This window comes from Megalobrama amblycephala, linkage group LG5, assembly GCF_018812025.1.
Source record: "Megalobrama amblycephala isolate DHTTF-2021 linkage group LG5, ASM1881202v1, whole genome shotgun sequence".
Lineage (NCBI taxonomy): Eukaryota > Metazoa > Chordata > Actinopteri > Cypriniformes > Xenocyprididae > Megalobrama > Megalobrama amblycephala.
This window is the reverse complement of record NC_063048.1, coordinates 21,242,815-21,266,366: the sequence shown is the minus strand read 5'-3', so window position 1 is coordinate 21,266,366 and position 23,552 is coordinate 21,242,815. Positions and strand designations below refer to the sequence as shown.

Here is a 23,552-nt window from a genome sequence, read left to right as displayed (position 1 = left end):
AGACTTGTTTACCTGGCCTGCTGGTTATTTCTGAGTGCATTGATGCATTTTCCCAGGCTGAGCAGAGAGGTGTTGATGTTTCCCGCCTCTTTCAGCCGCTCACCTTTATTTTGTGTCTTAGCACATCGCTCTGATCCGGCCAGATCACACAGCGCCAGCCTGGAACCAGAGTACATACTTTTACAAACCATTCTGAAACACAACAGAAACACCTTGCAGGTAGAGTTTAGATCAGAACACACAGACTCACTCGCTGACTGACTCCACTCTGGGTATTCCCACATCCTCCACCTTCAGGATCCGGACTGAGAAAATACTGTGGCTGAAAAATCAAACAAAGAGGGACATAAAGTCAAAATGACAGATCCATACAGAATCCACCACATTAAAACAGATAAGCAACAGGAAGGAATTTGTACCTCCTGCTAGAGAGCAAGTTGAGTTTAGTGCTGGAGATGCTCTGATTCCTTTTGCCCAGTTTCATCACTTTTAAGGCTTCATCAGCACTGCTCACCTGAACCCATTTCAGATCTGGAAAATTCACAAAAACAGTTGTGAGCAACAACGCAATCTGCATAGGCTACACAAACATTTTTCTTAACCAGCTGAATCACCCATGGAAATGCTATTATATACATTTTTTCTTGTTGCTCTAGCACCAGCACCTGGCCAGTTTTGGCTATTACACATTATTTCCAAATAAAAACCCTGAAATTACTCTAGGGGCCCATTCTTCATACGTTGATTATTCAGGATTTTACTGTTGGCGACTTGCCATGACCCAGGATTTTTAAGTTCTTCGAAGCTCATCCTGGAGTCGCTTTTATAGCAACAGGTCCATAAACTCAAAACCTGCTTGAGAGCAGCTTATTTGAAACAGGACTAGATCCACAAATTCGTTTGAAGAACCAAATTAGCCAGAGATCAGTTATCACAATTAAAAGATCTGGCATCTGTCAAATCATCAGATGTATTAAACGAGGTATGAAGAATGGACCCCAGTACACACAAATGAACTTATAATGCAGTCTCACTCCCGTAAGCTCAAACAGTACAGGGCAATAGCAACACCAATGTCATGGATTCATAAAGAATGCACGAACTGATAAAACGTGAATTTAAGATGCTTTGGATTAAAAAATGCATAAAAAGGTAAAATGTAAGTGAATATGCACATTATACCATTTTAATCCCAGCTTTACAAACTGAATTAATTTTGTTGTTACATGCAAAACTTTATTATATATCTGTATATTATATAAGTTCATCTTTTACTTGGATGCACAATCAGCTCTATCTTAAATTATTGAGAGAATAAAAAGTGAATTAATTTACTGACAGGATAAAAAGTAAATTACAGAAGCAGGCACTCCTTTACCTTTGATGAATGAGTTTCCTTTGACGTCTTGACAAAGGCGGAGGTTGGTTCTCCGTGAAGCATTGCTCGCGTGCTGTTCTAGCAAGTCGTGGATGTTCTCATTGTAGATCTCGCAGAATGAGACCCAAATAGAAAACTTAGTGTGCATATCCATATCCATAGCCAAACACCTCTCATTCACTGCAGAGCTTATATCACAGAGAGAGGAACCTTCTATCGAGCAACCAGAAAGTTGTGTCAGCCAGACAAACAATATAAACAGACTTCCAAGCACAACCCTGGAACATTCTTTCTTTACCTTCAAGATCAGACTTCGAGCTGTGGCAAGACATATTCTTCTGCGCATCAGTCTAAAGAGAAAAATAAAACTAAAGATTCAGTCAAATGAAACACCCCTGTAAAAACTGAGGGTGTTAAATTCATTATGACCCAAGTACCTCTTTGAAAAGCTTGAGCAGGTTGCGTTTGCCAGCTGCTTCCTCATTTTGCTGTTCTTTGGTGAGTCTAATGAAATCCCGGCACCTTTGGGGTTTCAGGCACATCTGAGTGAAGATGCGACCATCCAGACTACTGAAGATCATGTTGAGGGAACGGGGCAAGACCCCTGGATCAGTATCTGGACCTAAAACAGGACATTATGCTTGAATTTAAATATTTTACAAAAGTACATATTTTACCAAATATTTTAAATTTAGCATGAAGTGAAATGGAAATTCACCCTATCTATTCTCTAAAGGCATCTTAAAGATCTTACTGCAAATGATCCATGCATAATTTTTTCACAAACTCACAATTGTTTTAATTAATTCCAATCAATTAGTCTGCTTAAACCACGCCTCCTTTTTTACAGTTGACCACAAGCTTGCATTAAGATCTGCTTCCATTCAATCAACAACCAGATAGAATCAAGTCCTCACCATCCTTTTTTATTTTCGATATGGAAGGATGATTTGTCACTACTTGTTTGATTGTGACTTTAAAGGGCACTTATAAGCCCCTTTTACCTGATGAAATATAAGTTTCTAATGTCCCCAGAATGTGTATGAAGTTTCAGCTCAAAATATAGATCACAGATCATTTATTATAGCTTGTCAAATTTGCCCCCATTTGGATGTGAGCAAAAACAGGTCGTTTTTGTGTGTGTCCATTTAAATGCTGCTACTCCCGGCCCCCTTTCCAGAAGAGGGCGGAGATTTAACAGCCCGCGCTTCGGTTGTTCAAAAACAACAACACAGTTGGAGAATCTCAAGCAGCCAAAATGACGATTGTCAGTAAAGATGTTCAGATTTACATTGTTCAAAACGGAGTCAGACAGTGATAGAGAAACTCAGGAAGAAGTTACAACTTTTAGAATGCGTCTCAACGTTTCTGAAAGATTAGTGGATAAATTTATGTAGTTGCTGTGGAGTTGATTCAACTCATCAGCTAGCATGTGCTGTCATGTTAATCTCTTGGGCAAATCCAGCGTTGAATTGACCTTCGTTTGTGAAGCAGTCCGGCGTAAAATGACAGCATGGCAGATGTTGTTTATGCTCAAACAGCAATATTACATACTAACTAAAGTTAAAAAAGTTAAATCATAATCAAGGATCCCTTTAATCAACAAGATCATCAACACAGACCCTATTTTACAGGGTTGTTCTGATTAAAACAGATCGTACTTTATTGTCCTAAATACACATTCCTGGCCTTTACTGCTAAACATTTATTAGGTGCACAATAATAAAATCTTTGTAATTTTTCATTAAAATGTAGCAACTTTTGCCATTTTTGGCATTATGTTGATAACAATAGAAAATAATTAAGTCTGTCGATAAAATAAGACAAACAAAATATACAAACCTAAAAATGTGAAGGTCTTCCCAGCATTTGTGACACCGTATGTAAAGACTAGAGAATTTTGTCCCTCTAGCACATTCTTTACAAGATCCCTCACTGTGCCATCAAACATATCCTTCTGTGTAGTGTCTGGACCATAAACCTAAAAACAAAAAATACACATTAATACGCACATTTATAAAGTTATGAACCCGACTCATTACAGAGCAGTATTTCCAAACAGAGGAGTATTTTATTTCCAAAGACAAATTTGAATATTCAAGTTATTAAGGGTTGTCAAAAAACTACTGGCTCACACAATCAATCACTATCTAGACCACGTGTGTTGATATGTCTGCTTGCCTTAGAGAACTGGAAACGTTGAGCTGTAACTGGCACTGATTTATCACTAAGCCTGGCAGAGAGAGATGATCGTGGAGCTTTGAGAAGCACAGTCTCTGGAGGCTGAATGGCCACACAGTCCTTCAAAAACACAGAGAGAAGGTACACCATATCAAAACATTTCTACATGAGGGTTTGCACTGAAGTGTGTGAAATATCCCTGAACCATTTCTTCCTTATTTTCACCTGTGATTCGCCATTTGCAATCTCAGCAGCTGAAAATGGTCTTATTCTAAGATACACCTTCAAATGTTCCTTCTCCAGGTCAGACGGGTCCTTCAAAAGAAAAACCAAGGCTCAATCAATTTCAGTTGAGCATTTCATAAATCATAAAAGTAAAAAGCATACATTTATGAACAAAGTCATGGCCATCTGTCATCTTACCTGGAAAATTGAACAGTCGTTGAACTCTGAGGACAGATTTTTTCTTATATCTTCCACAACTATCATCTCTGGTCTTGCCGCATCACCCTTCAGCCCTGACTCCATCATCCTGCTATAAAGAAACATTTGAGAAGACATAAAATAGGATGAAATAACAGCCTCTGATACACAGAGAACAACTATTGTCACATCTGATGGTAATAATTTGAAAGATCCTAAGTTACTTATTTTTACATTTTCTCAAATATCTTATTTACATTTTAATAGATATTTAATTTACACAACTTAGATATTTTATAAGTAACGTTAAACCTGGAAAAAATGGACACCAAGACCCTCCCAAACCAAAGACTATAGAATAACACAAACTTACAACCTCGGACGTTCATTGTAAAAACAACAAATAAAAACAGGACACCAAAGCATGCGCATTAAAACAAGGTAATTTAGTTGACTTACAGGGCTGTCAAAAGATAAAGTGAGTGTTATACTGTTTTTGACTTCGTGGCTGTGTTTTATTTGTGTTGTCTCATCTCCCGAACTGTCGCGCTTACTTATTTTCAAATTCCACCAATCGGATAAGCGAGAGCAACAGCAAAGGCTGCTGGGAGCGCGTGCTCGTGCACGTCACAGTGGCGCTGTAAATGCGCAGATGTTGCATTTGTGTCCTGCGCAGCTGGGCAGTGTGCGCATTTCACAATTACAATTGTTGCTTATTGTACACTGTTGTTTGGTTTGGTTTTTCGAGTGGTTATTCCATTTCCTTTGTTGTATTTTCGCTTTTAAAGTGTAATTCGTTAATCGTTAAGGTGCTTTTTTTTTTTTTTTACAAAGATTTTATTATGGTTCACCTAATAAATGTTTAGCAGTAAAGGCCAGAATGTGTATTTGGTTGGGACAATAAAGTAAGATCTGTTTTAATCAGAACAACCCTGTAAAATAGGGTATGTGTTGATGATCTTGGTGATTAAAGGGGTCCTTGATTATGATTTAACTTTTTTTTAACTTTAGTTAGTACGTAATATTGCTGTGGCCGTCATTTTACACCGGACTGCTTCACAAACGAGGGTGAATTTTATATATGCAATAAATATTTAAATTCAAAATACAATAGAATTAAAAAGATAATAAGAGATCAAATTTACAAGACAGAACTGAAGCTAAAAGAACAAGAAAAAAGGAGTGGGTACCCAAACGCTGATGAAAACATTAAGAATGCCAGTTCTTTAAATTTATTAATGTAAAACTTCCCAATAAACAAAAATAAGTTTATGCCTAAATTATCCACATTTTTGTCATTAACATAAAAACCAAAAATGTGTCATGTTATTTTTAAATGTTTGTATTAAAAAAGGTGGAAACACATGGTGACACATACCAAAACACTTTATTCACATTTGATTAAAATTATTCACAATTGCATTTAAGCTGAAGGATTACAAAACACATTTAGCTATGCACAATTCATAAGGGAAGCCCATGTACCCAATACCAAATCCTTCACAAATCCAGTCCAAAATGACAAAACTACAATAATAATATCCATCAAAATAAACATTCTCAGGCCAGCATTCACATTCTGTTCCATTTCTGAAAACGTATAGTTCGGTCTCTAGTCTGTCTAGACATTTTCCCAGTAGATCAAACAGCCATCGACATTTTTCAAAAGTTTAGAAAAGAAATTAAAATAATTTGTCACTCCCTCAAGCTCTCAAAATCATGCCAGACAAGTGAGAAAACAATATTTACAAATAACCTTGTCGATATTTTGGACGCTCTATCGCCAGCAATTAGCGTCATCATTATGTAAATTGAAAAGTACTGTTCAGTTTTTAATGTTTAACATGAAAGAAAGAAAGAAAGAAAGAAAGAAAGAAAGAAAGAAAGAAAGAACATTCAAAACAAAAGTTGTACATTTGGCTTTGGTGCTTCCTCTTCATTAAAGTTATTCAGGATGTTTTTCACACCTTTTTGCCATGAAAGCAGAGACTCCATTGGTGTCTTTCCATCCTGTAAATGACAGATAATTTTAGGATATATCCATTAAAAAAAATATACCTATTCAAACAGATATACTTGTACAACTAAGACTTCAAAGGAACACAGTATTAGACCATTCATTGTTCTTTCATTATTTGCACTGTCATCTTTTTTGCATATCTTGCTTCTTAAATTTGATTTTGTGCAGAGTCAGCATTAGGGCATTAAACATAATCCTGTAGTGACTCAATCTGTCTCTAGAGGGCACCATGTAAACTTCAACTCATACAGTAAGCATTGATTGAACTTACATTGTTTTTGGCATTTAGACTGGCTCCATACATCATCAGCAGTTTTATCATTTTAAATCTGTTTATCCTCACTGCGTCATGCATTGGTGTGTCTCCGTCCTACACAAACACAATACATTAGCATTAGAGAAGAAAGCAACATGTTGGACAATGCATTACTACTACTACTACTAATAATAATAATATTAATATTTAAAATGATTAAAACAAACACAAAAAATAGTAAAAGTAAAAATAGTATAAAAAAAAGTCCTCAAGGCCATAGTGTCATGTTAGCGTTATATATTAAAATTTCCATATTACACTTTCCATACACTTCAACCTTTACAAACTCCTTGTGTCACTTGAAGCTAGCTTCTGCTGATGAAACTGCAAACTATTCTTCAGTAAAATTTTCTTCAATTTATTTTTTTAAACTCTGACTCCGGGTCTTCATTCATCATATCTGGTCTTTTGGGTCTTTAATTGTAAAATTCCCCTACATAACAAACATTGCACATCAGCTAATTTCTAAGAGTCTAAAAAACAGTCCATTCAAAGATTCAGTCTCTCTAAAACCCCTCCTTTCCTCTCTTACTCTGCTCTGATTGGTCAGACAGCCCAGTGTGTTGTGATTGGTTACCACTTACAGTGCATGTCGGAAACTAAAGATCTATTGCCATATCTGAATTTCAGCTCCGGATCTTATTTAGTGCTTGATACACAGAGATACAAACAGTAACAACAGAGTCGATATATACATATTAGGGGTGAAACGATTCACTCATTTTCTCGATGCATCGATTACAAATCCTGACGATGCATATGCATCAATCTTGAAACATGTTTTTTGAATCGTGAATCGTTTATTTCGGTCGATAATCGATGTAAAATGCAAAGAATCGGATTAATCGCGATTCTATAGTGATTCAGTGCTTTAAAATATATAAACATTAAATTACTACATGCGCGAATTGATGGAGACGTTGTGCGCCATCATTCGCCCTCACAGCTCTCCTTCACAGAGACGCGATTCTTTCTTTTATGAGACAATAACTTTATTTGTTGTGCACTTTGTGCACTTTTATGTATGTCTAGGGGTATGATTCTCGCTTCGGGTGCGAGAGGTCCGGGGTTCAAATCCCGGACGAGCCCCCAATTGTTAAGACCCGTCCTAATCTAGGGGTTGGACGGATCGGTAACAAAGAAATTAAAATAATAAAAGATCTAAATTAATGAAAATTCCTCTGTCTCCTGCCCCAGACTGTTAAAAATCGTTATGGTGTGACCGATGCTATTGTTGTCTATGTGTGAGAATTGTTTTCTCCCAGTTGTGTGACAGAGACTTTAAACAACGCCCAGTAAGCGCCACTTTTACTTTGTGCAATTTGTTTTCTCCTGTTTATGGTTTAGTTGGGGAGTTAGGGAAGTTTGTTGTACTTTTGTTTATATTTCATTCGTAAGGTAAGTCAGCTTCTCTAAACCCTTAGGTAGATTCCCTTTTGTTTGTTGTTTTGGCCTTTGTCCCCCCTTACGAGCAAATGCTTCTGTTCATTTTTGACTTGTGAGAAGAGAATAAAGAAAAGTTTTCGTTTCAAAACGTGGTGATTCTTATGAGCTGGGACAGGAGAGGAGGAATTTTCGTTAATTTAGATCTTTTATTATTTTAATTTCTTTGTTACCGATCCGTCCAACCCCTAGATTAGGACAGGTCGTAACAGATCTTTAAAACTTTGCAGACCTTTTACATTCACAAAAAGCTAGATTACACACTGCATGAAAGATAGGCTAATATTCAAATAAGCATAATAGTGGCACTTGTGAATGTTATGGAAAAATATTTGAATAATGTGCAAAAAGACAGCTTCTTACCCTGTCTTTAGCATTTACATCAGCTCCACAGTGAATGAGGTGCTCTGCACACTCGTAATGTCCAGTCCGAACTGCAACATGGAGGGGAGTGCTGCATAGCTGAAGATACACAACAAGAGTTTTAGTTAGTGCATCTGGTGCTAAGAGTCCAAACTACAGTGCCATCCTTAGAGGCACATTGAAAACTTTAAGCACAAGAAGGATAAATAATGCTTTATCATTGTTTTCTGCAGAAACGTTGTAAAGCATTAGAATGATCTGCAAGTGTTATCACTGTCCAAAGACCATCTGGTGTCATACGCTCACGGGAGCTTTATATCTACCTTGTCTCTAGCGTTGAATTTGGCTCCTTTATTGAGAAGCAGCTCCAGGGCAGGCAGGCTTCCACCTCTACAGGCCCAGTGCACAGCTGAGGCATCCAGCTATGAACATACAATAAAAAATTGTATCTCAGAATTATAATATGAGATATATTTTATATATATATAAAATAAATGTGAGATAATAATCTTGTAGCTCTGGTGTAACAGTCACATCAGCCATCTGTGCTACCTTGTCTTTTTGATCCATGGATGCTCCACTCTCCAGGAGCTTCTGCATGATCTCTGTGTGACCTTGTGCACTGGCTTTATGCAGAGCTGAGCGCTTAAACTGAGAGAGAGAACAAATGAGAGTCAGTGTTGTTATTGTTAACTAAAAATAAAACTTAACTGAAATAAAGAGGAAAAAAAATATGAATATTAGGTAAAAAAAACTCTGGGAACTAACTGAAATAAAATAAGTACCAAAATGACTAAATGAAAATAAGTGAAAGCTATATGCACTAATCAGGCATGACATTATGACCACCTTCCTAATAAAAAATAATTTTGAATATTGTCTGCACCTCTCACTGAGAGAAAAGTACAACTTATCAGAATGTTTTGGGAAAGTTTCCTGCACAGAGCAGAGCTCAGATCAACTTCAACCTTGAAGAAGCTGTGAATCATGTGTATCTGTGTATGTGCGCTAAGTGTTCTGTGCAGGTCCTTTGTACTGGTGGACAACTGGCACTCTGCTTGAGAATAGACAGATGCCACATCATGACCCCAAAAGGACATCCAGAGTCCCCTCGTCAGCATTCTGACGAATGGAGATATGCTTCTGACTATCTGTTCATGTGTGGAAGATTACCAAATTTGTCTGTTTTTCTTAGCCAATCAGAATCATTCAACCTGAAGTAATGACGTAGTTGGTGGACTTTGTTAGAGTATAATTGTTGTGGAAATGTGAATGTACGCAGAGCGGCCTACGAACTCCTTGTGAGACCTGAAGCTGGCTTCTGCTGATAAAACTGCAAACTATTCTTCAGTAAAATGTCTTCAATTGATTGCATCTCTGACTCCTGGTCTTTTTCATTCGAAATATCTGGTCAAGGGTCCTAAACTGTTTATCCCCAACACAGTGGTCTACACATTTTTTCTGCTTCTAACACATAAACTTTGAGGACAAAATGTTCACTTGCTGCCTAATATATCCCACCCACTAACAGGAGTCGTAATGAAGAGATAATCAGTGTTATTCACTTCACCTGTCAGTGGTCATAATGTTATGCCTGATCGGTGTATATACCTAAAATATAAAAATGACAAGAGCATACAATAAAATTACTAAAATGTAAAATAAAATGAAAACTGAAAATATAAAAATAATAGGTAAAGTAAAACATACTATATAAACATATAAGACTATAATAGTATATAAATAATAATAATGTGTAATGGGTTTAATGTGTACTGGATCACGCAGCACAAGGCGAAGGAAAGCGTGAGATGTGTGTGTGCGTGTTTTTGTGTCACACACTCACATGATCGCAGGCATTGGGGTCTCCACCATCTGATAAATATTTCTCAACAACAGGTAGTTTATTCTCTTCAACAGCCTTTAGGAACAAAGCTTGGTCCACCGTCTCAGGCTGAAAAAATTTTATGCCAATAATTAAATCTAAAATCTGTATATTTTAGGGGTTTAAACATAATATAGAGTTCCTTACCAGGATATCAGGCTCTGGCTGTTTCTTTGGCTCTTGAATCTTCCTTTCCTTTCTCCTCTTCCTCAACTCCAAAATGTTAAAGAGGTCTTCTACAGTTTCTAGTTTTAACTGTCCTGACCGATCAACCTAAGAAAAATTAAAAGTTTTTTCATTATACTACTGTGCGAAAATGTTAAGCCATGTTCACTTTTATCAAGTTGTATTGATTCTTACATTGAGTTTGAGTTTCTCTTCAGTCAGTTTGATGTCATTCTGGGTGGTGTCATTAAGGTCCTGTTGAGTTGGAAGACCATCTTGTTTCTCCTGAATGATGCTGGTCTCATATTCCCCTGCAGCGAACACCTCTGCACAGGCACTTTCTGCCACCTTTCCCTCGCCTCTCTTCCCGGTGATCTGTGATTGGATGTGACACCCATCAGTCTTGGATTTCATTTGTGTATGAATGGAAGTCAATGACACACAAGCATCTGTGGTCTAGTGTGACCAAAGCTTTTACACACTCAGTTTCATGGATTGAACAGCTTCCAGAGAAAGAACAAGTGTGTAGTTTAAAGTAGATGTAGTTTAAATTAGGGATTGTGTGGGTGGGGTGGAGGGAGTGTTCAGCTGTTTTGAGAACCTAAAAAAATAATTACACATGTTTCTGTTGTTTAAAATAGGAAGACAGGCCTGTGCAGTTGGGGTATTCTAGACATCCTGGATCCATCTTAATCACTGACAGATATTTAATAACACCACATCACTCCCTCCCCCTCTCTGCCTTTCCATTCTCTTATTTTCTTTAATGTACTTTTTGTTTCTTATATTCTTTATTTCTACACTTCCTCTGAAGAATAAGCACAAACATTTCCTTTTCTCTATCTCTCTTATTTTTCTTTTATTCTTTTTCTTTCATTCTCTTGTGTTCTTTCTTAAATGTAATTTATTTTTATATTCTTCATTTCTTTCAACAATACAGTTGTATATTATAATTTTAATATTTCACATATATTTAGGTTTTTAAGATAACATTTTTTCATCTTCAGCTATATAGTTTTAGTTAACAATTACAACACAATTACAAGTTTCTTTTGTCTTTCCTACAAGAATATGTAAGCATAAACAAAGCTTTTTATTGTAACTTTTATGTTGTGTGTGGATTTTAACTGAAATAGACTAAATGAATCAGTCAGTAAGCCAAGTAGCTGGAGCAATTTAATTTTCTGTGTAATCATAAAAATTTGTGTTCATGTTACAAATTATTAAGTTATTCTAACTCAATATAGTTTGTTGATTGAACTTAATTTAATTCACAAATCCAAAAAAAGAAAATTATGTAAACGGATGCAATTTTTTGTTGAGCCAACACATTATTTTTTTAGAGTATGTCAACATTAAAGGTACAATATGTAATAATTTTGTCCACTAGAGGTCGCTAGAGGCCTATTCAAAACAAAGGCGTAACTTGATGACGCCAAATTTTAGAGCGGAATCTTGGAACATGTGGTCTCCTTCTCAACGGACGGTGCAAAAGAATAGGGATTAGTGTCGGGAAGAACTCATGTTCATGGATGAGATTATTAACATTACTGTAGTATGAAGCAGAGCAGGACCGAGTGTTGTGGGAGCTGAACGAGGCTGCTGGAGCGATTGCGCAACACATGCCGTGAGCAGCGGAACTTTTACTATGACACAGTCGCCGGCGCCGCTTCCACTTTTCCAGTCATGAGTATGAGGTAATGCAGCTCTGTTTATTATATTAGATACATTTGAGTGTGTTGAAAATGTTATAACATTACTCTGTGCGTTCGCTCAGCGGACAGTAAGCTAGGTCGATTTTAGAATATCATATTAAATGCTGGATGGCTTGTGTTGATAAATGGCATGCAATTAATTTTAAAACGTATTGTATGATGGAGAAAATTATGTATTACTGTTAATAAAAATAAAGCTGCATCTGATTATGCTATGTTAGCTACTTCACAAAATAGTGTTTTTCTCTGAGGCATGGTAAAGCATGCCAATTAGATTTAAACAATAAGGCTAAACGTGTTGAGCTTTATAACAACCATTAGTTTTCTGACTATAAATATATCAAAACAATTGTTCCCTTGCCTATTAAAACATGTAAATATTAACGTGTCTTTGGTGTTTCCATGGTTTCTACAAAATAAAACCGGAAACCGAGGGTAACGCGGGTATGACGCAATTGACAGGCGACTCCTCACACATCCCGCATCCTTGGTTAAAATTGAAATTTTCTCACGATTTACAAATAGTTGCAAACATTTGTGATATTGTAAGTACTCAAGTGAACAAAATATATAACACTGGCCTAGTGGTTTTTGGATATTTTACTGCAAAAATATTACATATTGCACCTTTAAGATAAGAAAGCACTGAATGCATCACCACAGAACTTACCAGCTCTTCAACACGCAGCAGTCCCATGTCTGTGATCTGGAGTTTGTGTCTTCAGTTCTCGGTTGTGAGTTTTCCTGTAAGGCTGTCAGTGGTGAACGATGTAGTTAGGGCCCAAGCGAAAATTCGCGCAGGGCCCTCTTGTTCTTCTAAGGATTATTATTATTTTTTTTTTTTTTTTTTTTTTTATAACATGCTCAAAAACTCTTGAAAATTGGCACACACATTGGAATCCGCGGCCATTAGGACGCCGGAGAGGCTGGTACCCGGGCGTGGCAGGGGGGCTCGACAGCGCCCCCTTGAAAAAAGTCTGAAAATTTGGTCCATATATTAAACACGCTTGCACGTATTAGTATGAAACTCAGTACACATATAGACCTCATCGGGCCGAACAACTTTCGTGCTCTAAGTTAAACACCACGCCAACAGGAAGTCAGCTATTAAGGGTTGTTTGAAAAACGCATGCTCTGGAATTTGATATACTCCTCCTAGACGATTAATCCGATCGCCACCAAACTCGGTCAGCATGAAGTCAAGACACTGATGATTAAAAATTGCCAGGGGATTTTTGATATCTCGAACGGTTTGGCCATGGCGAGGCAACGAATTTATGGCGAGAAAAAGGAAACAGGAAATGTGTTATAACGTCTGCATACATATATTGATCTTTATGAAACTTCACGAGTGTGTTCGTTATAGGAGTCTGATCACATGGATGTGACTATTGTGAGTCAAAGTTATAGCGCCACCAACTGGCAGCAGGAAGTGTATCACTTTTTGAAATGTTTTGAGATCACCCTCTTATTTTTACCTGATTTGCTTCAAACTTCATCAGTGTAATGTCAATACACAGCAGATGTAGACCTATGACAGGATTTTTGATATTTGAAATATTGTTGCCATGGCAACAGGTCAAACTGTAATAATATTCTTGAGTGTTTTTGAGGCTCTTAACATGCTTCAAATTGCATGAAACTCGACACACACATCAATATTGTCAACCAGTAGACATGGACAAAGCCATAGAAATGGGCGTGGTGGAGGGGCTCAGTAGCGCCACCTTTTGACAAAAGTGGGGGGGTTTGTTTTTCCTACAGTCACCAAACTTGGTACACATATTGTTCTCATCAAGCCGGACAATTTTCTAATTTACTTCATTAGCTCCGACCAACAGGAAGTCAGCTATTTTGGTTTGAATGTTAATTTTTTGAAAAAACAGGCTATGAATTTTATACTACTACTCCTACAGGGTTTATCCAATTTACACCAAGCTTTTTTTAACTGTTGCTACACATTGAAGTTGTTTAATTGCAAACGGATTTTGGATATCTCAAACGGTTTGGCCGTGGCGAGGCAACGAATTTATGGCAAGAAAAGGGAAACAAAGTGTTATAACTTCTGCATACATTAATTGATTTTGATGAAACTTCGGCTTAGTCTTCGTTGTACAAGGCTGATCACATGGATGTGACTATTGTGATTCAAAGTCATAGCGCCACCAACTGGAAGCAGAAAATGTGTCACTTTCAGCATACATTGAGATCACCCTCTTATTTTTACCTGATTTGCTTCAAAATTCATCAGAATAATGTTAAAACTTGGCACATGTAATCTTTGAAAATGGGCAGGGAGGAGGGGCTCTATAGTGGCACCTTGTAGTGCAGTAAATGTGGAGTGAATTTGACATAGTCCTTTGATGTTTAACCGTTTTAAGTGCCTATTGCCCGCTGTGCACAGTTGCCCTGAAGCCACCGGGGTGGCGGTGCCACCGGGCTTGGGCCCGCCATCGCTGCTCGCAGCTATATTTCTCTTTGTGGTTAATTATATAATTCTCTTTGTGGTTAATTAGAGTCCCAAAGCGATCGGTGTAGCCTGCTCAGCTCCCTGGTGGTCTGTGCATATCCTCTCCATCACCTCCCATATATATGGTTCCAGACTCTGGCGCGGACCATAAAAAAAAAAAGTTAGATCATATTCCTTACTTTCCCTTCCCCTCTTTCACCGCCCACAAAATTCCAATGGCGCGAGACACCTTCATTCATCCTTCTCGAACCTCTGCTGAATCTCGCAGCGAACGATGACTGCACGAGCAAGGAACGCGAGGCTTCCGTTCTGGTATGGACGGCGCGCACGCCGGCTCGCGCTTACCAGTAGCTCCAGACTCATAGGCCTGACCTGCGACCACTGACACGCGGGTGGGCAACAGGTGCACGACGGCATGACTGCATAGTCTATTCAGCGCGTGAGAAAAGCAATAAAGAAGTGTGACGTGGCCTTTTTGATAATTATAGTAAGGGAGACTAGTTACACTTTCAGGTCTGCTGCTCCAATAAATATTAATATTTCTCAGGGTAGGTCTATTTTTTTAAATCAACTTCTGTAAAGGCAAATATATAGCTACTTCATTAAAGGCAAATATATAAAATCTTGCCTAAAAAAAGCTTCTTAATATTTACACTGGTATTTCCCCTGAAAACAAAAACCAAAAAAACAAAACAATAATTGTCTACTGTAGGACTATACAGTTTATTTGTATGCTTGTTCATGAGGATTACATTTATATTCAAGGACATTTATTTATTTATTTATTTATTCTTGTACTACTCTCTGTTTTCACATAGGCTCATTTTTAGTGTTCATGTCACAAGAGCAGTTAACACACTATATTTTATGGCTGTTTTAATTCAAGCCTCCATTGTAACACATTTTCAAAAATAATGTTCCAGTCTGTGAAGTTGTGCAAGTCTGGCCTGAGCATGACATGTATGGAATGGCAGTGAACTTCCTTTCACATGACAATACTGTCTGATGACAGTCAGTAACATAGGCTTTTAATAGCCTCATGGTAATGACAGAGTGACATGTTTGAGACACCTTGTCACCTCTTATGGACAGAGACCAATATGTACAGATAAATCTGAGCTGATGTCATCTGTCAACAGCCGTGTTTTTGCAGGTGCATGTATCTGCAAAGCGCTCATGCCCCTCAGCCACAAGCTGAGCAGGTGCAGAATTACATACAAGTGTGATCACTCATACGATCTGTGATACATCTGAAGTTTACTGTAAAGAGTGAGGAGCTCAAACTGTCCATCAGCCATAAATCAAAACCAATCGCAAGATGGTTTGCAATGGTGTTTTCCTTAAAAGGAGACACTTAAGCCAGGCCACTGTCTAGACCTATAGGCTATCTGAGAGACACCAAAGGTCATGACTCAAGATGAAGAAAGAGTGACTAATGAGAGAAGCTTTCAGTTTGAAGTGTCTTGCTCAAGAGCAAGGCTGGATTGCCATTTGTGAAGTTCAAACCTTCAACCTTCATATCAATCTCAATCTTTAAAAAATTCAGACACTTCCAGATCAATTCTGATGTGATTAAACTGAATAAATACCATAGATTCTACAGTTATTATTATTTAGTTATTACAATTATCATATGTATGCTATATATAGATCTGTATGCCTTATCACTAATAGGGGTGTAATGGTACGGATGTGACGGTTTGGTGCTGACAGTCAGACAATAGCTGTGTCTCATTCCGGAAGCTGCGTCCTCCAGATGTCGCATTTGAAGGCTGCACATCATCAAGGATGTCTTATTTAAAGGGTTAGTTCACCCCAAAATCAAAATTCTGTCATTAATTACTCAACCTCAGTATTGGCAGAGGCTGTTCATGTGAGCAGCACGATGCATTCGTGTGATGTTTCAGACGCAGGAGCCGGCCAATAATGAGTCGGCGTTCTGACGTAGAACCTGGAAGCGCTGGATGTAAACAGCGAATGAGAATGAGAAGTATTCTCACGTCGACTTTTTTTAACATTGTATACCTTTCTGGACCTTGAAAGTGGTGGTTAAATTGCTGTCTATGGACGAGTCATATAGGCTACTTCTAGGATTTCATCAAAAAATATCTTAATTTGTGTTCTGAAGAGCAACGAAGGTCTTACGGGTGTAGAACAACACGAGGTTGAGTAATTAATAACAGAATTTTCATTTTTGGGTGAACTAACCCTTTAAGAAAAGTAACCGTAATAAAATTGACTGTTATTCCTCATGAGGTGTAAAATACTGTAATTTCTGTCTTACTTTGCAATCTAACCGTTACTTTTCTTAAATGAGACCACCTCGATGACGTATGCAGCCTTCAAATGCGACCTCTGGAGTACGCAGCCTTCGAAATGAGACGCAGCTGAATACAGTCACAGGCGATCCACACTCCAGTCCAGAAGGGGGCACACGTGGTAATACAATGCTGTTTGCTAACCGCCATAACAGGAAAAAGAGCAGAAGAATAACAGACGATCTAAGCACTAAACCAAAACAAGGATGTCGATTCGCCATTGACGAGTTCAGATGGCACGCAGGAGCTTACTTGTTGCCTATACGCTGAGTTTCAATAAACTTTTTGTGACATGCTCCACTAACTTCACAGAAAGGAAACTGGGACGGATCCTGAAAGTGGCATCCTGTTTGTTTTCTTTATTTTACAAAAGCACAATGTTTTGTTTTAATTGTGAGTGTAGAGTGTACACAAATAAAAATAGTTTACCTTTATCTGTATGACCATCAACGACGGAGTATTTTAAATTGTTTCCACTGTTAAAGGTCCCGTTCTTCGTGATCCCATGTTTCAAACTTTAGTTAGTGTGTAATGTTGTTGTTAGAGTATAAATAAAATCTGTAAAATGTATAGCTCAAAGTTCAATGCCAAGCGAGATATTTTATTTAACAGAAGTCGCCTACATTGAACGGCCAGTTTGGACTACATCCCTCTACTTCCTTCTTTAATGCCGTCACTAAAACAGTTTTTTGACTAACCTCCGCCGACAGGAATACACAAGAGTTGCGTTTGTAGAGTGTGTTTGTCGCCATGTCGTCGAAACGCTATTATTTTCATCCCGCAGTCCAATCACCGGGTCTGATTCCGGCTCAAATTGATAGGGTAAAATTAAAGACATGTTTACAATAACACTGAGCGCGTGCATCTCCACGTTATGGTAAGAGGCGTGACCTTTTCGGGCAAGGTTCGCTAAGCTGCTGTCGAATCACAACACAGGAACCGCTGGCACAATCAGAACTCGTTACGTATTTCTGAAGGAGGGACTTCATAGAACAAGGAAGTCATCAGCCCGTTTTTATGACAGTGGAAACAGCAGTATACAGATAAGTAAATTATGTGAAAAATACTGTGTTTTTTTACACGCGAAACATGAACACGTGTTATATTGCACACTATAAACACAGTCAAAGCTTCAAAAAACCACGAAAAACGGGACCTTTAATGATGAGACAAAATCATTTGGCATTGTGCGGATTGTGTCGTGGAAGTCTCACTACTACAGTCCAGTGGTGAAATATGTGTGTCCTAGAAATGGAAAGCCTCAGGTGCCGTTTCACTTGCTGTCTCCTCATAGAATGGTGAAGTTGGAATAGAATGGTGATGTCTTTTTTGTTTTTTTTTTTACTTTGTAGTGGCAATGGCTAATATATTTTATAATATAGCCTAATGTATATTAGCAACAATCAATTAAGTAACATAGTTGGGTAATGGCCTGAAGCCTGGTCTGAGCAGCAGAGAGGAAAGTCATGTGTGGGCCTAAGATCAGTTTTAGCTCTCTGTAGGGTGTGGGACTTTTGGACAGGGTGGAGCAGTAGCCTTGCTGAAGGGCATTAATTCAGCCTGGATATAGAGGAGCATTCCCACATCACTTGAAACAGCAACCCCCCGATATATGACACTTGTGTCTATTAATAGTTGTATAAATCAAGTGGTGATGTTAAACTTTTTTTTGGGAGAGCTGTTTATGTAAAAACAAACAAAAAAAAACTTTTTAGTCTAACTCTGGTAGCTAATAAGTATATCCTTCTGTTCCATCAGATGTAAACAATATCCTGCATCGCAGCATTTTTGACCATCTCCAAATGCTGCAATGGTTAAAAAACAAACAAAAAAACAGCATCATTTTCTCTGATATTCAGAATGAAATTCAGACTGCATGCAAAAAGCATTAATTTTCAAATTGACCACTTCTCACAATGCTTTCCATGCTGAACTGCTCATTGAATGATAGCTTTCAATCTATCAAACTAGGTTTTTAAGGTGTAACGGTTCATGCCATGTGTTTTCATACACAATTGTGCATGTGTGTCTGTATATTGACAGTTGTGAGGTTAAGTTAAATATAGCTATTGGCTTTGTGGGTGTCTCTAATAGGGGTTATTTACGGGGTGTTACCAAGTGTATATGTGTCAGTATTACTGAAGGCTTAGGGATTCTGAGCTCTAACCCACTAACCTTGGCAAATGGCTTCTCTGGCAAGTGATTGCATATGTGCTGCACATGCAACAGCTGCCTTAGTTATTATTGATCTAGTGATTATTTTAATTTTGTGGATCCAAACAGGCACTACACCAGAATAACTACCTATCATCAGAGTTTAGATTAGCAGGATGTACACAAACAGCCCCCTCGTTCCTGCCCACATGCATGCATACAGTACATAATCAGATAAAAGTAGAGTGTGATTTAATAATCATGAAGAAACATGCATGTATGGGTTGAATAAACACAATAAGAACACAACACATTGTGTTCTGCTAAAAAAAAAAAAAATTCCAATACAAATGGATGGAAATGGAATTTGGAATTCTTATTTAATGCCATAAATCCCAGGCCATACTGCAACAGGGACAGCAGAGCACCAGCAAATCAAACAAGAATGTTGGAATCATGTTCTCACAATGGCAGGGGCTTGGAATGCTACAAGGATTCGGAAGTGCTGTGAAGTTTTGGGAATGGGGGATTAAGGATTCTATGTCCTCAGCTGTGGCCATATGGCTTATGTGTTGTTTCAAGATCATTTATCTTCTTGGTTTGCATGAAAGCTCACATGCGAATCACTTGATCCCTCAATGTGTCCACAACAAATATATTTCCTCAACACCTGACCATTCCAAGAGCACCCGGGAAGGTTCTATGACAACATTTTTCTCTGCTGATTTACACCTATTAGAATGCTTCCACATTTAGGTCTTAGTGATGAATATGCACAGTCTGTTCAAGCAATACAAAAAACATTTTGAGTCTCAAATACTAAGAAATCATGTCAGACCAACAGAATTCCCCCAAATGTTGTCCTAAAGTTGTCTGAACAAAGAACTTCATATTGCTGAAATGTTAAAAGTTCCCAGAATGCACTGCAGCATGAAGAAATTATGATTACTGCCTACCACTGCCTACCTGTCTGTACTTGCTCACTACCTCCAGGGTGCCCGCCCCCCCTCCCTGGTTGAACTCTATCTGGCGCGAGGACGCGCCTTCCGGGAGTGGGGAGTAATGTCAAATGTCTGTCTGTTTTGGCACTTTGTTCTGTTTGTCACATGTCCTCCTTTGTTTAGTTTTTCTGCCTTTAGTTGTCATAGTTACTCATTTGATTAGTGTCCTTAGTTCAGGTGTGTCTTATTAATTAGTCTCGTTTGCCCCTTTGTTTGACTTGTATATATTTCCTGTGTTCTCCCTCAGTCTCTGTCGGTTCTCGTTTGTATGTAGAGTGGTTTTTCCTGAGTTTCTTCTGTTATTTGGAAGTAAAAATCTACCTTCGTGTATTCTACCTTGTTTTGTGAATTCCTTACCACCATTACGTGACAATACCTAATCACAATAAAGATTGTTGTGGTGGATAAGCTATCAGGTTACCAGTATGCTAGTACTTAATGCTAATTAAACAGACATTAATGGTCATTATAAATATAGTTCAAACAAAAATCCAGCGTTAGCGTCAGTTCTGGCAGGTCACATCAGTCAAGCTCGCATCAGCTGACTCCCAGGTGACTCACGTCTACCTATAGGAATACGATGCCTATCACAGCATCCATATATAAGCTCTTCAGTATTATCAGCAGCTATTGCATTCTCAGGAGCTAATTACCCTCCTCCATCCCCAGCTCCTCCTCTCTTCAGTCAGGATCTGCCTTATGATTCCCCTGAATCAAACTATTCTCGAAATATACATGTTAAATTATTGACATTAATTATATCTGCATATATTGGTTCTGTTCTGTTTACCCTAGGGAGGTTATTGCTGCTCTCCCTGCTCTTATCCATGCTAGGCTGCATGGATGCGCAGGGAGTTCTTGCCCAGAACAGAACCATACCGCCAATACAAACTCTATGCAATTATCAATCATATTTGACAATAGTGGTCCTGATAGAATCATAACATTGTAATCAGGTGCTAAAGAGCACCCATTAAAAGTCCTTTAAGTCAGTGGCATTGATTGTGTTCCTATAGGAGAGTCCTGATTTTAAAGTTGACCAGATTTGGTAACGCTGCAATGCTGCACATACTTTTGTTGGTTAATGAATTATTACATTTAATGACTTTTAATAAAGATAATGGTTCGGGGATTAAGCTCATCTCAAACTAAATGGGCAAAAATAAAACTGCTAGAGGTGAATTTAGACAGAACAGAGCTGTGTTTCGCAAAAGCATAACCTTAAGTGGATCGTAAAACCATCACTGTTGCCACCAATGGTCTGTACGATCATCTTAGCTCATGATGCCTTTGAGAAATGCAGCCCAGGTCCATTTGATGACAATATGACATTTCAGAAGTGTTTGGTATTTGCGTAAGGTTTCTGAGTCTCCACATGGATTATCTGATGCTTTGTGTGTCTCTAAACTCTTAACCAGCCACAAACACTATAGGGAAAAGGGACTGTGTGTGCGCTTACAGCAGACATTTGAGAGTGCAGTCATGCACTGGTATGAACATTTGGTTTTGAAATTTAAGATTTTATTTTTATGACCTTTCTTGCAGCTGTTAAGTGTTATACATTACATGGACATACACACATTTCTTTATGGCCCCTGTATTCTGTTTCCCTTCTTTGTGCCAAATTTGATCACTCTTTCACATAAAGTCATAATGTGATCACCTGGTAAGCAGGTTCTTCCCACAGCTTTTCGCTTTTAGCAGAAATGATTCCTAGTAATTCAAATGTGTCTCTTATGAGTCTGTGTGTTATGATTTAAAAATGTGTTTTGCATATGTCAGTGTAATGCAAACAGTATTTCTCTCTCTTACTTTCTCCACTTCTATTTATCTATTTCAAGTCATCACAGTCAGTAGGAGGCAAAGAGTTCATTGTTCTCTTCTTTTTAGTCAAAGCAACAGAATCTTATCTGTTCTGTAGTCATTGTGTGAGGGGATAAGTGTGAGAGGAGAAGAAAAAAGATGTGAGAGAGCAAGACAGAGCAGGGAAGAGCAAGACAGAGCAGGGAAGAGCAAGAGAGGTTACAGAACAAAATATCTTTATTAAGGTAAATGCCATCATTCAATATAAAATGGTATGTGCGCAAAATATGCATCTTTATTCTCTCTCTCTCTCTTTTACATTTCTATCTCAGATTTTTCCATTGCTTTGTTATAGCATGACAAAGAGTTGGATGGAGACAGTAGCTTCAAAAAAGTAAGAAAACCATCAAGTTTAATGTAATGTTTAATTTGTGTCAGTAGAGATGTTGACGCCATTCCTGGTATTTCACTCCTTTTTATAGTCTTTACTTAATAAAAATAATAAATAGATAAATAAAATTAATTTAATAAATATTAAATAATAAAAATAATTATATTAAATATTTTGCCCTGTATTTTTCATTTTCTTTCTTTCTTTTGGTCTGCATATGAGTTTGTCGATATAAACAGTACTTGTGTCATTGTGTCAAGACTAAAATATGTTCAAGAAGAGCTTTAATAAGTAATTTCTCTCAGTGTAACATTTTTATAGCTACAGTATGTGAGGGTGATCCAAAGGTATTTTTATTGATCGATTGCCAGTATTCCTCCTCACGACATGTTAGGCTTTGACAAGCAAATGAATAGTCCTTGACAATCCAGCTGTCAGAGTGACTCAATAGACACGGCAACCTCAAGCTTCATGCATTGGTTGGTGAGACTCATCTCTGATGTTGTTATAATGTATCTGTGCAATGCTTTGAAGATCTAGCTGGTCTTGAAAATGTTATTTGCATGTTAACAACTCCGGCTCTTTGAGTTGTACATTAAACTCCTTTGAAATGACAGGTGATCACAGGTTATTTTTTATCTCACTGTTTTCATGTTTGTTGTTGTTGTTGTTTCTATAAATAGTGCTGTCTAATGGCAAGTGAAATCATGAGGATTTGAAGGACAGCCAGAGGTATAAAAATAAAATCTTCCTAAAACACTTTTTTTTATGCACTCTGAAATGCATGTAAATATTTCCAGTGTGTATGTTTGCACGCACATAAAGAAAATGGAAAGAAAGAAAACAACATATAGTTCTGTATGTCTATGGATGCTCACGCATACTTTTAGCATCCATGTAAACAATGCATTGATGGACAACTATCTGAATAAAGTCATCAAAATGCATGAGGGAGCAGAGATGTCAGAAGATCCTTCATTGAGAAGCTGGATATTCAGTTCAAAGGGCACTGCAGTGATGTTCTGTTGCTATGGTAACACATTAATGGAGAGTATTTACATTTTTCAAAGCTATAACACAGATGTGTATCTCATTAAGAAATGTATATGTATCACCATTCACCCATCAAGTGGTATCACCCACACAAGGACTCACCCACACAACTAGCAGAGCGAGGTCCTTTTAGTATAAATATACTATCCTGTTTAATATGGACAGTGTTTCCAGCATCTTAAACAGTATTAAAATGCAGCATGGGCTAAAAAACTGAGATACTGAGATGACAGCCTTCAGAAAAGTAGACTGGGGCTAGTTGTCACAGAGTTGTCTCATCTTTGTCAGTAACTAAGTTAGCCTACTATAAAACTAAAGTCAAATTACATAATCAATGTCCTCTTTAGTGGTGATTTTGCATGTTGGTTTAAAATACCATACTGAATATAATGCTGAAATTATTCAATTCATTAAATTCTAAACTTTTTTGCAATTCTTCTGGCAAGCAGGTGAACGTAATAAATTCACAGTAA

General features: G+C 37.7%; 2 protein-coding genes across 8 annotated transcripts in view; both read right to left on the bottom strand.

Annotated features, from left to right (window-relative positions):
• kif20ba (kinesin family member 20Ba) overlaps nt 1–4,601 on the bottom strand; it is a 32,616-nt gene extending 28,015 nt beyond the window's left edge. For 4 of the 6 annotated variants that reach the window (XM_048191179.1, XM_048191181.1, XM_048191182.1 and 1 more), the window contains exons 1-11: nt 4,442–4,601; nt 3,983–4,094; nt 3,785–3,874; nt 3,560–3,679; nt 3,221–3,359; nt 1,816–2,000; nt 1,677–1,728; nt 1,379–1,591; nt 420–531; nt 251–322; nt 13–159 (exon numbers count right to left, since the gene is read on the bottom strand). In XM_048191179.1, the coding sequence (XP_048047136.1) occupies nt 13–159; nt 251–322; nt 420–531; nt 1,379–1,591; nt 1,677–1,728; nt 1,816–2,000; nt 3,221–3,359; nt 3,560–3,679; nt 3,785–3,874; nt 3,983–4,090 (1,238 nt within the window). In that variant the 5' untranslated portion in view covers nt 4,091–4,094; nt 4,442–4,601. Of the gene's footprint in view, nt 1–12; nt 160–250; nt 323–419; nt 532–1,378; nt 1,592–1,676; nt 1,729–1,815; nt 2,001–2,096; nt 2,189–3,220; nt 3,360–3,559; nt 3,680–3,784; nt 3,875–3,982; nt 4,095–4,441 lie in introns of those variants that run through there. The other 2 variants (XM_048191180.1, XM_048191184.1) reach the window with 2 other exon arrangements.
• A 749-nt stretch (nt 4,602–5,350) lies between these two features.
• On the bottom strand, nt 5,351–19,948 carry ankrd1a (ankyrin repeat domain 1a (cardiac muscle)). Of its 2 annotated transcripts, none has more exons than XM_048191177.1 (11): nt 19,798–19,948; nt 14,362–14,494; nt 12,560–12,663; nt 10,370–10,549; nt 10,157–10,282; nt 9,971–10,078; nt 8,677–8,775; nt 8,448–8,546; nt 8,125–8,223; nt 6,274–6,372; nt 5,351–5,992 (listed from the first exon to the last, which is right to left on the bottom strand). In XM_048191177.1, exons 3-11 carry the CDS (start codon nt 12,584–12,586, stop codon nt 5,879–5,881), a joined length of 951 nt encoding a protein of 316 aa, XP_048047134.1. In that variant the 5' UTR covers nt 12,587–12,663; nt 14,362–14,494; nt 19,798–19,948; the 3' UTR covers nt 5,351–5,878. The 2 variants fall into 2 exon arrangements, with proteins under 2 accessions (XP_048047134.1, XP_048047135.1); XM_048191178.1 differs by lacking the exon at nt 19,798–19,948 and adding an exon at nt 14,589–14,757.
• Nucleotides 19,949–23,552: the final 3,604 nt, after the last annotated feature.

Bases quoted from the DNA above. Each gene is read 5' to 3' on its own strand.
- ankrd1a (XM_048191177.1), bottom strand. From the start codon at position 12,586: ATGGGACTGCTGCGTGTTGAAGAGCTG. The intron at 10,283-10,369 runs GTAAGAATCAAT...AATTTTTCTTAG, and splicing joins AAGAGAAACTCAAACTCAAT to GTTGATCGGTCAGGACAGTT. The intron at 8,224-8,447 runs GTAGATATAAAG...GTGTATCTTCAG, and splicing joins AATTCAACGCTAGAGACAAG to CTATGCAGCACTCCCCTCCA.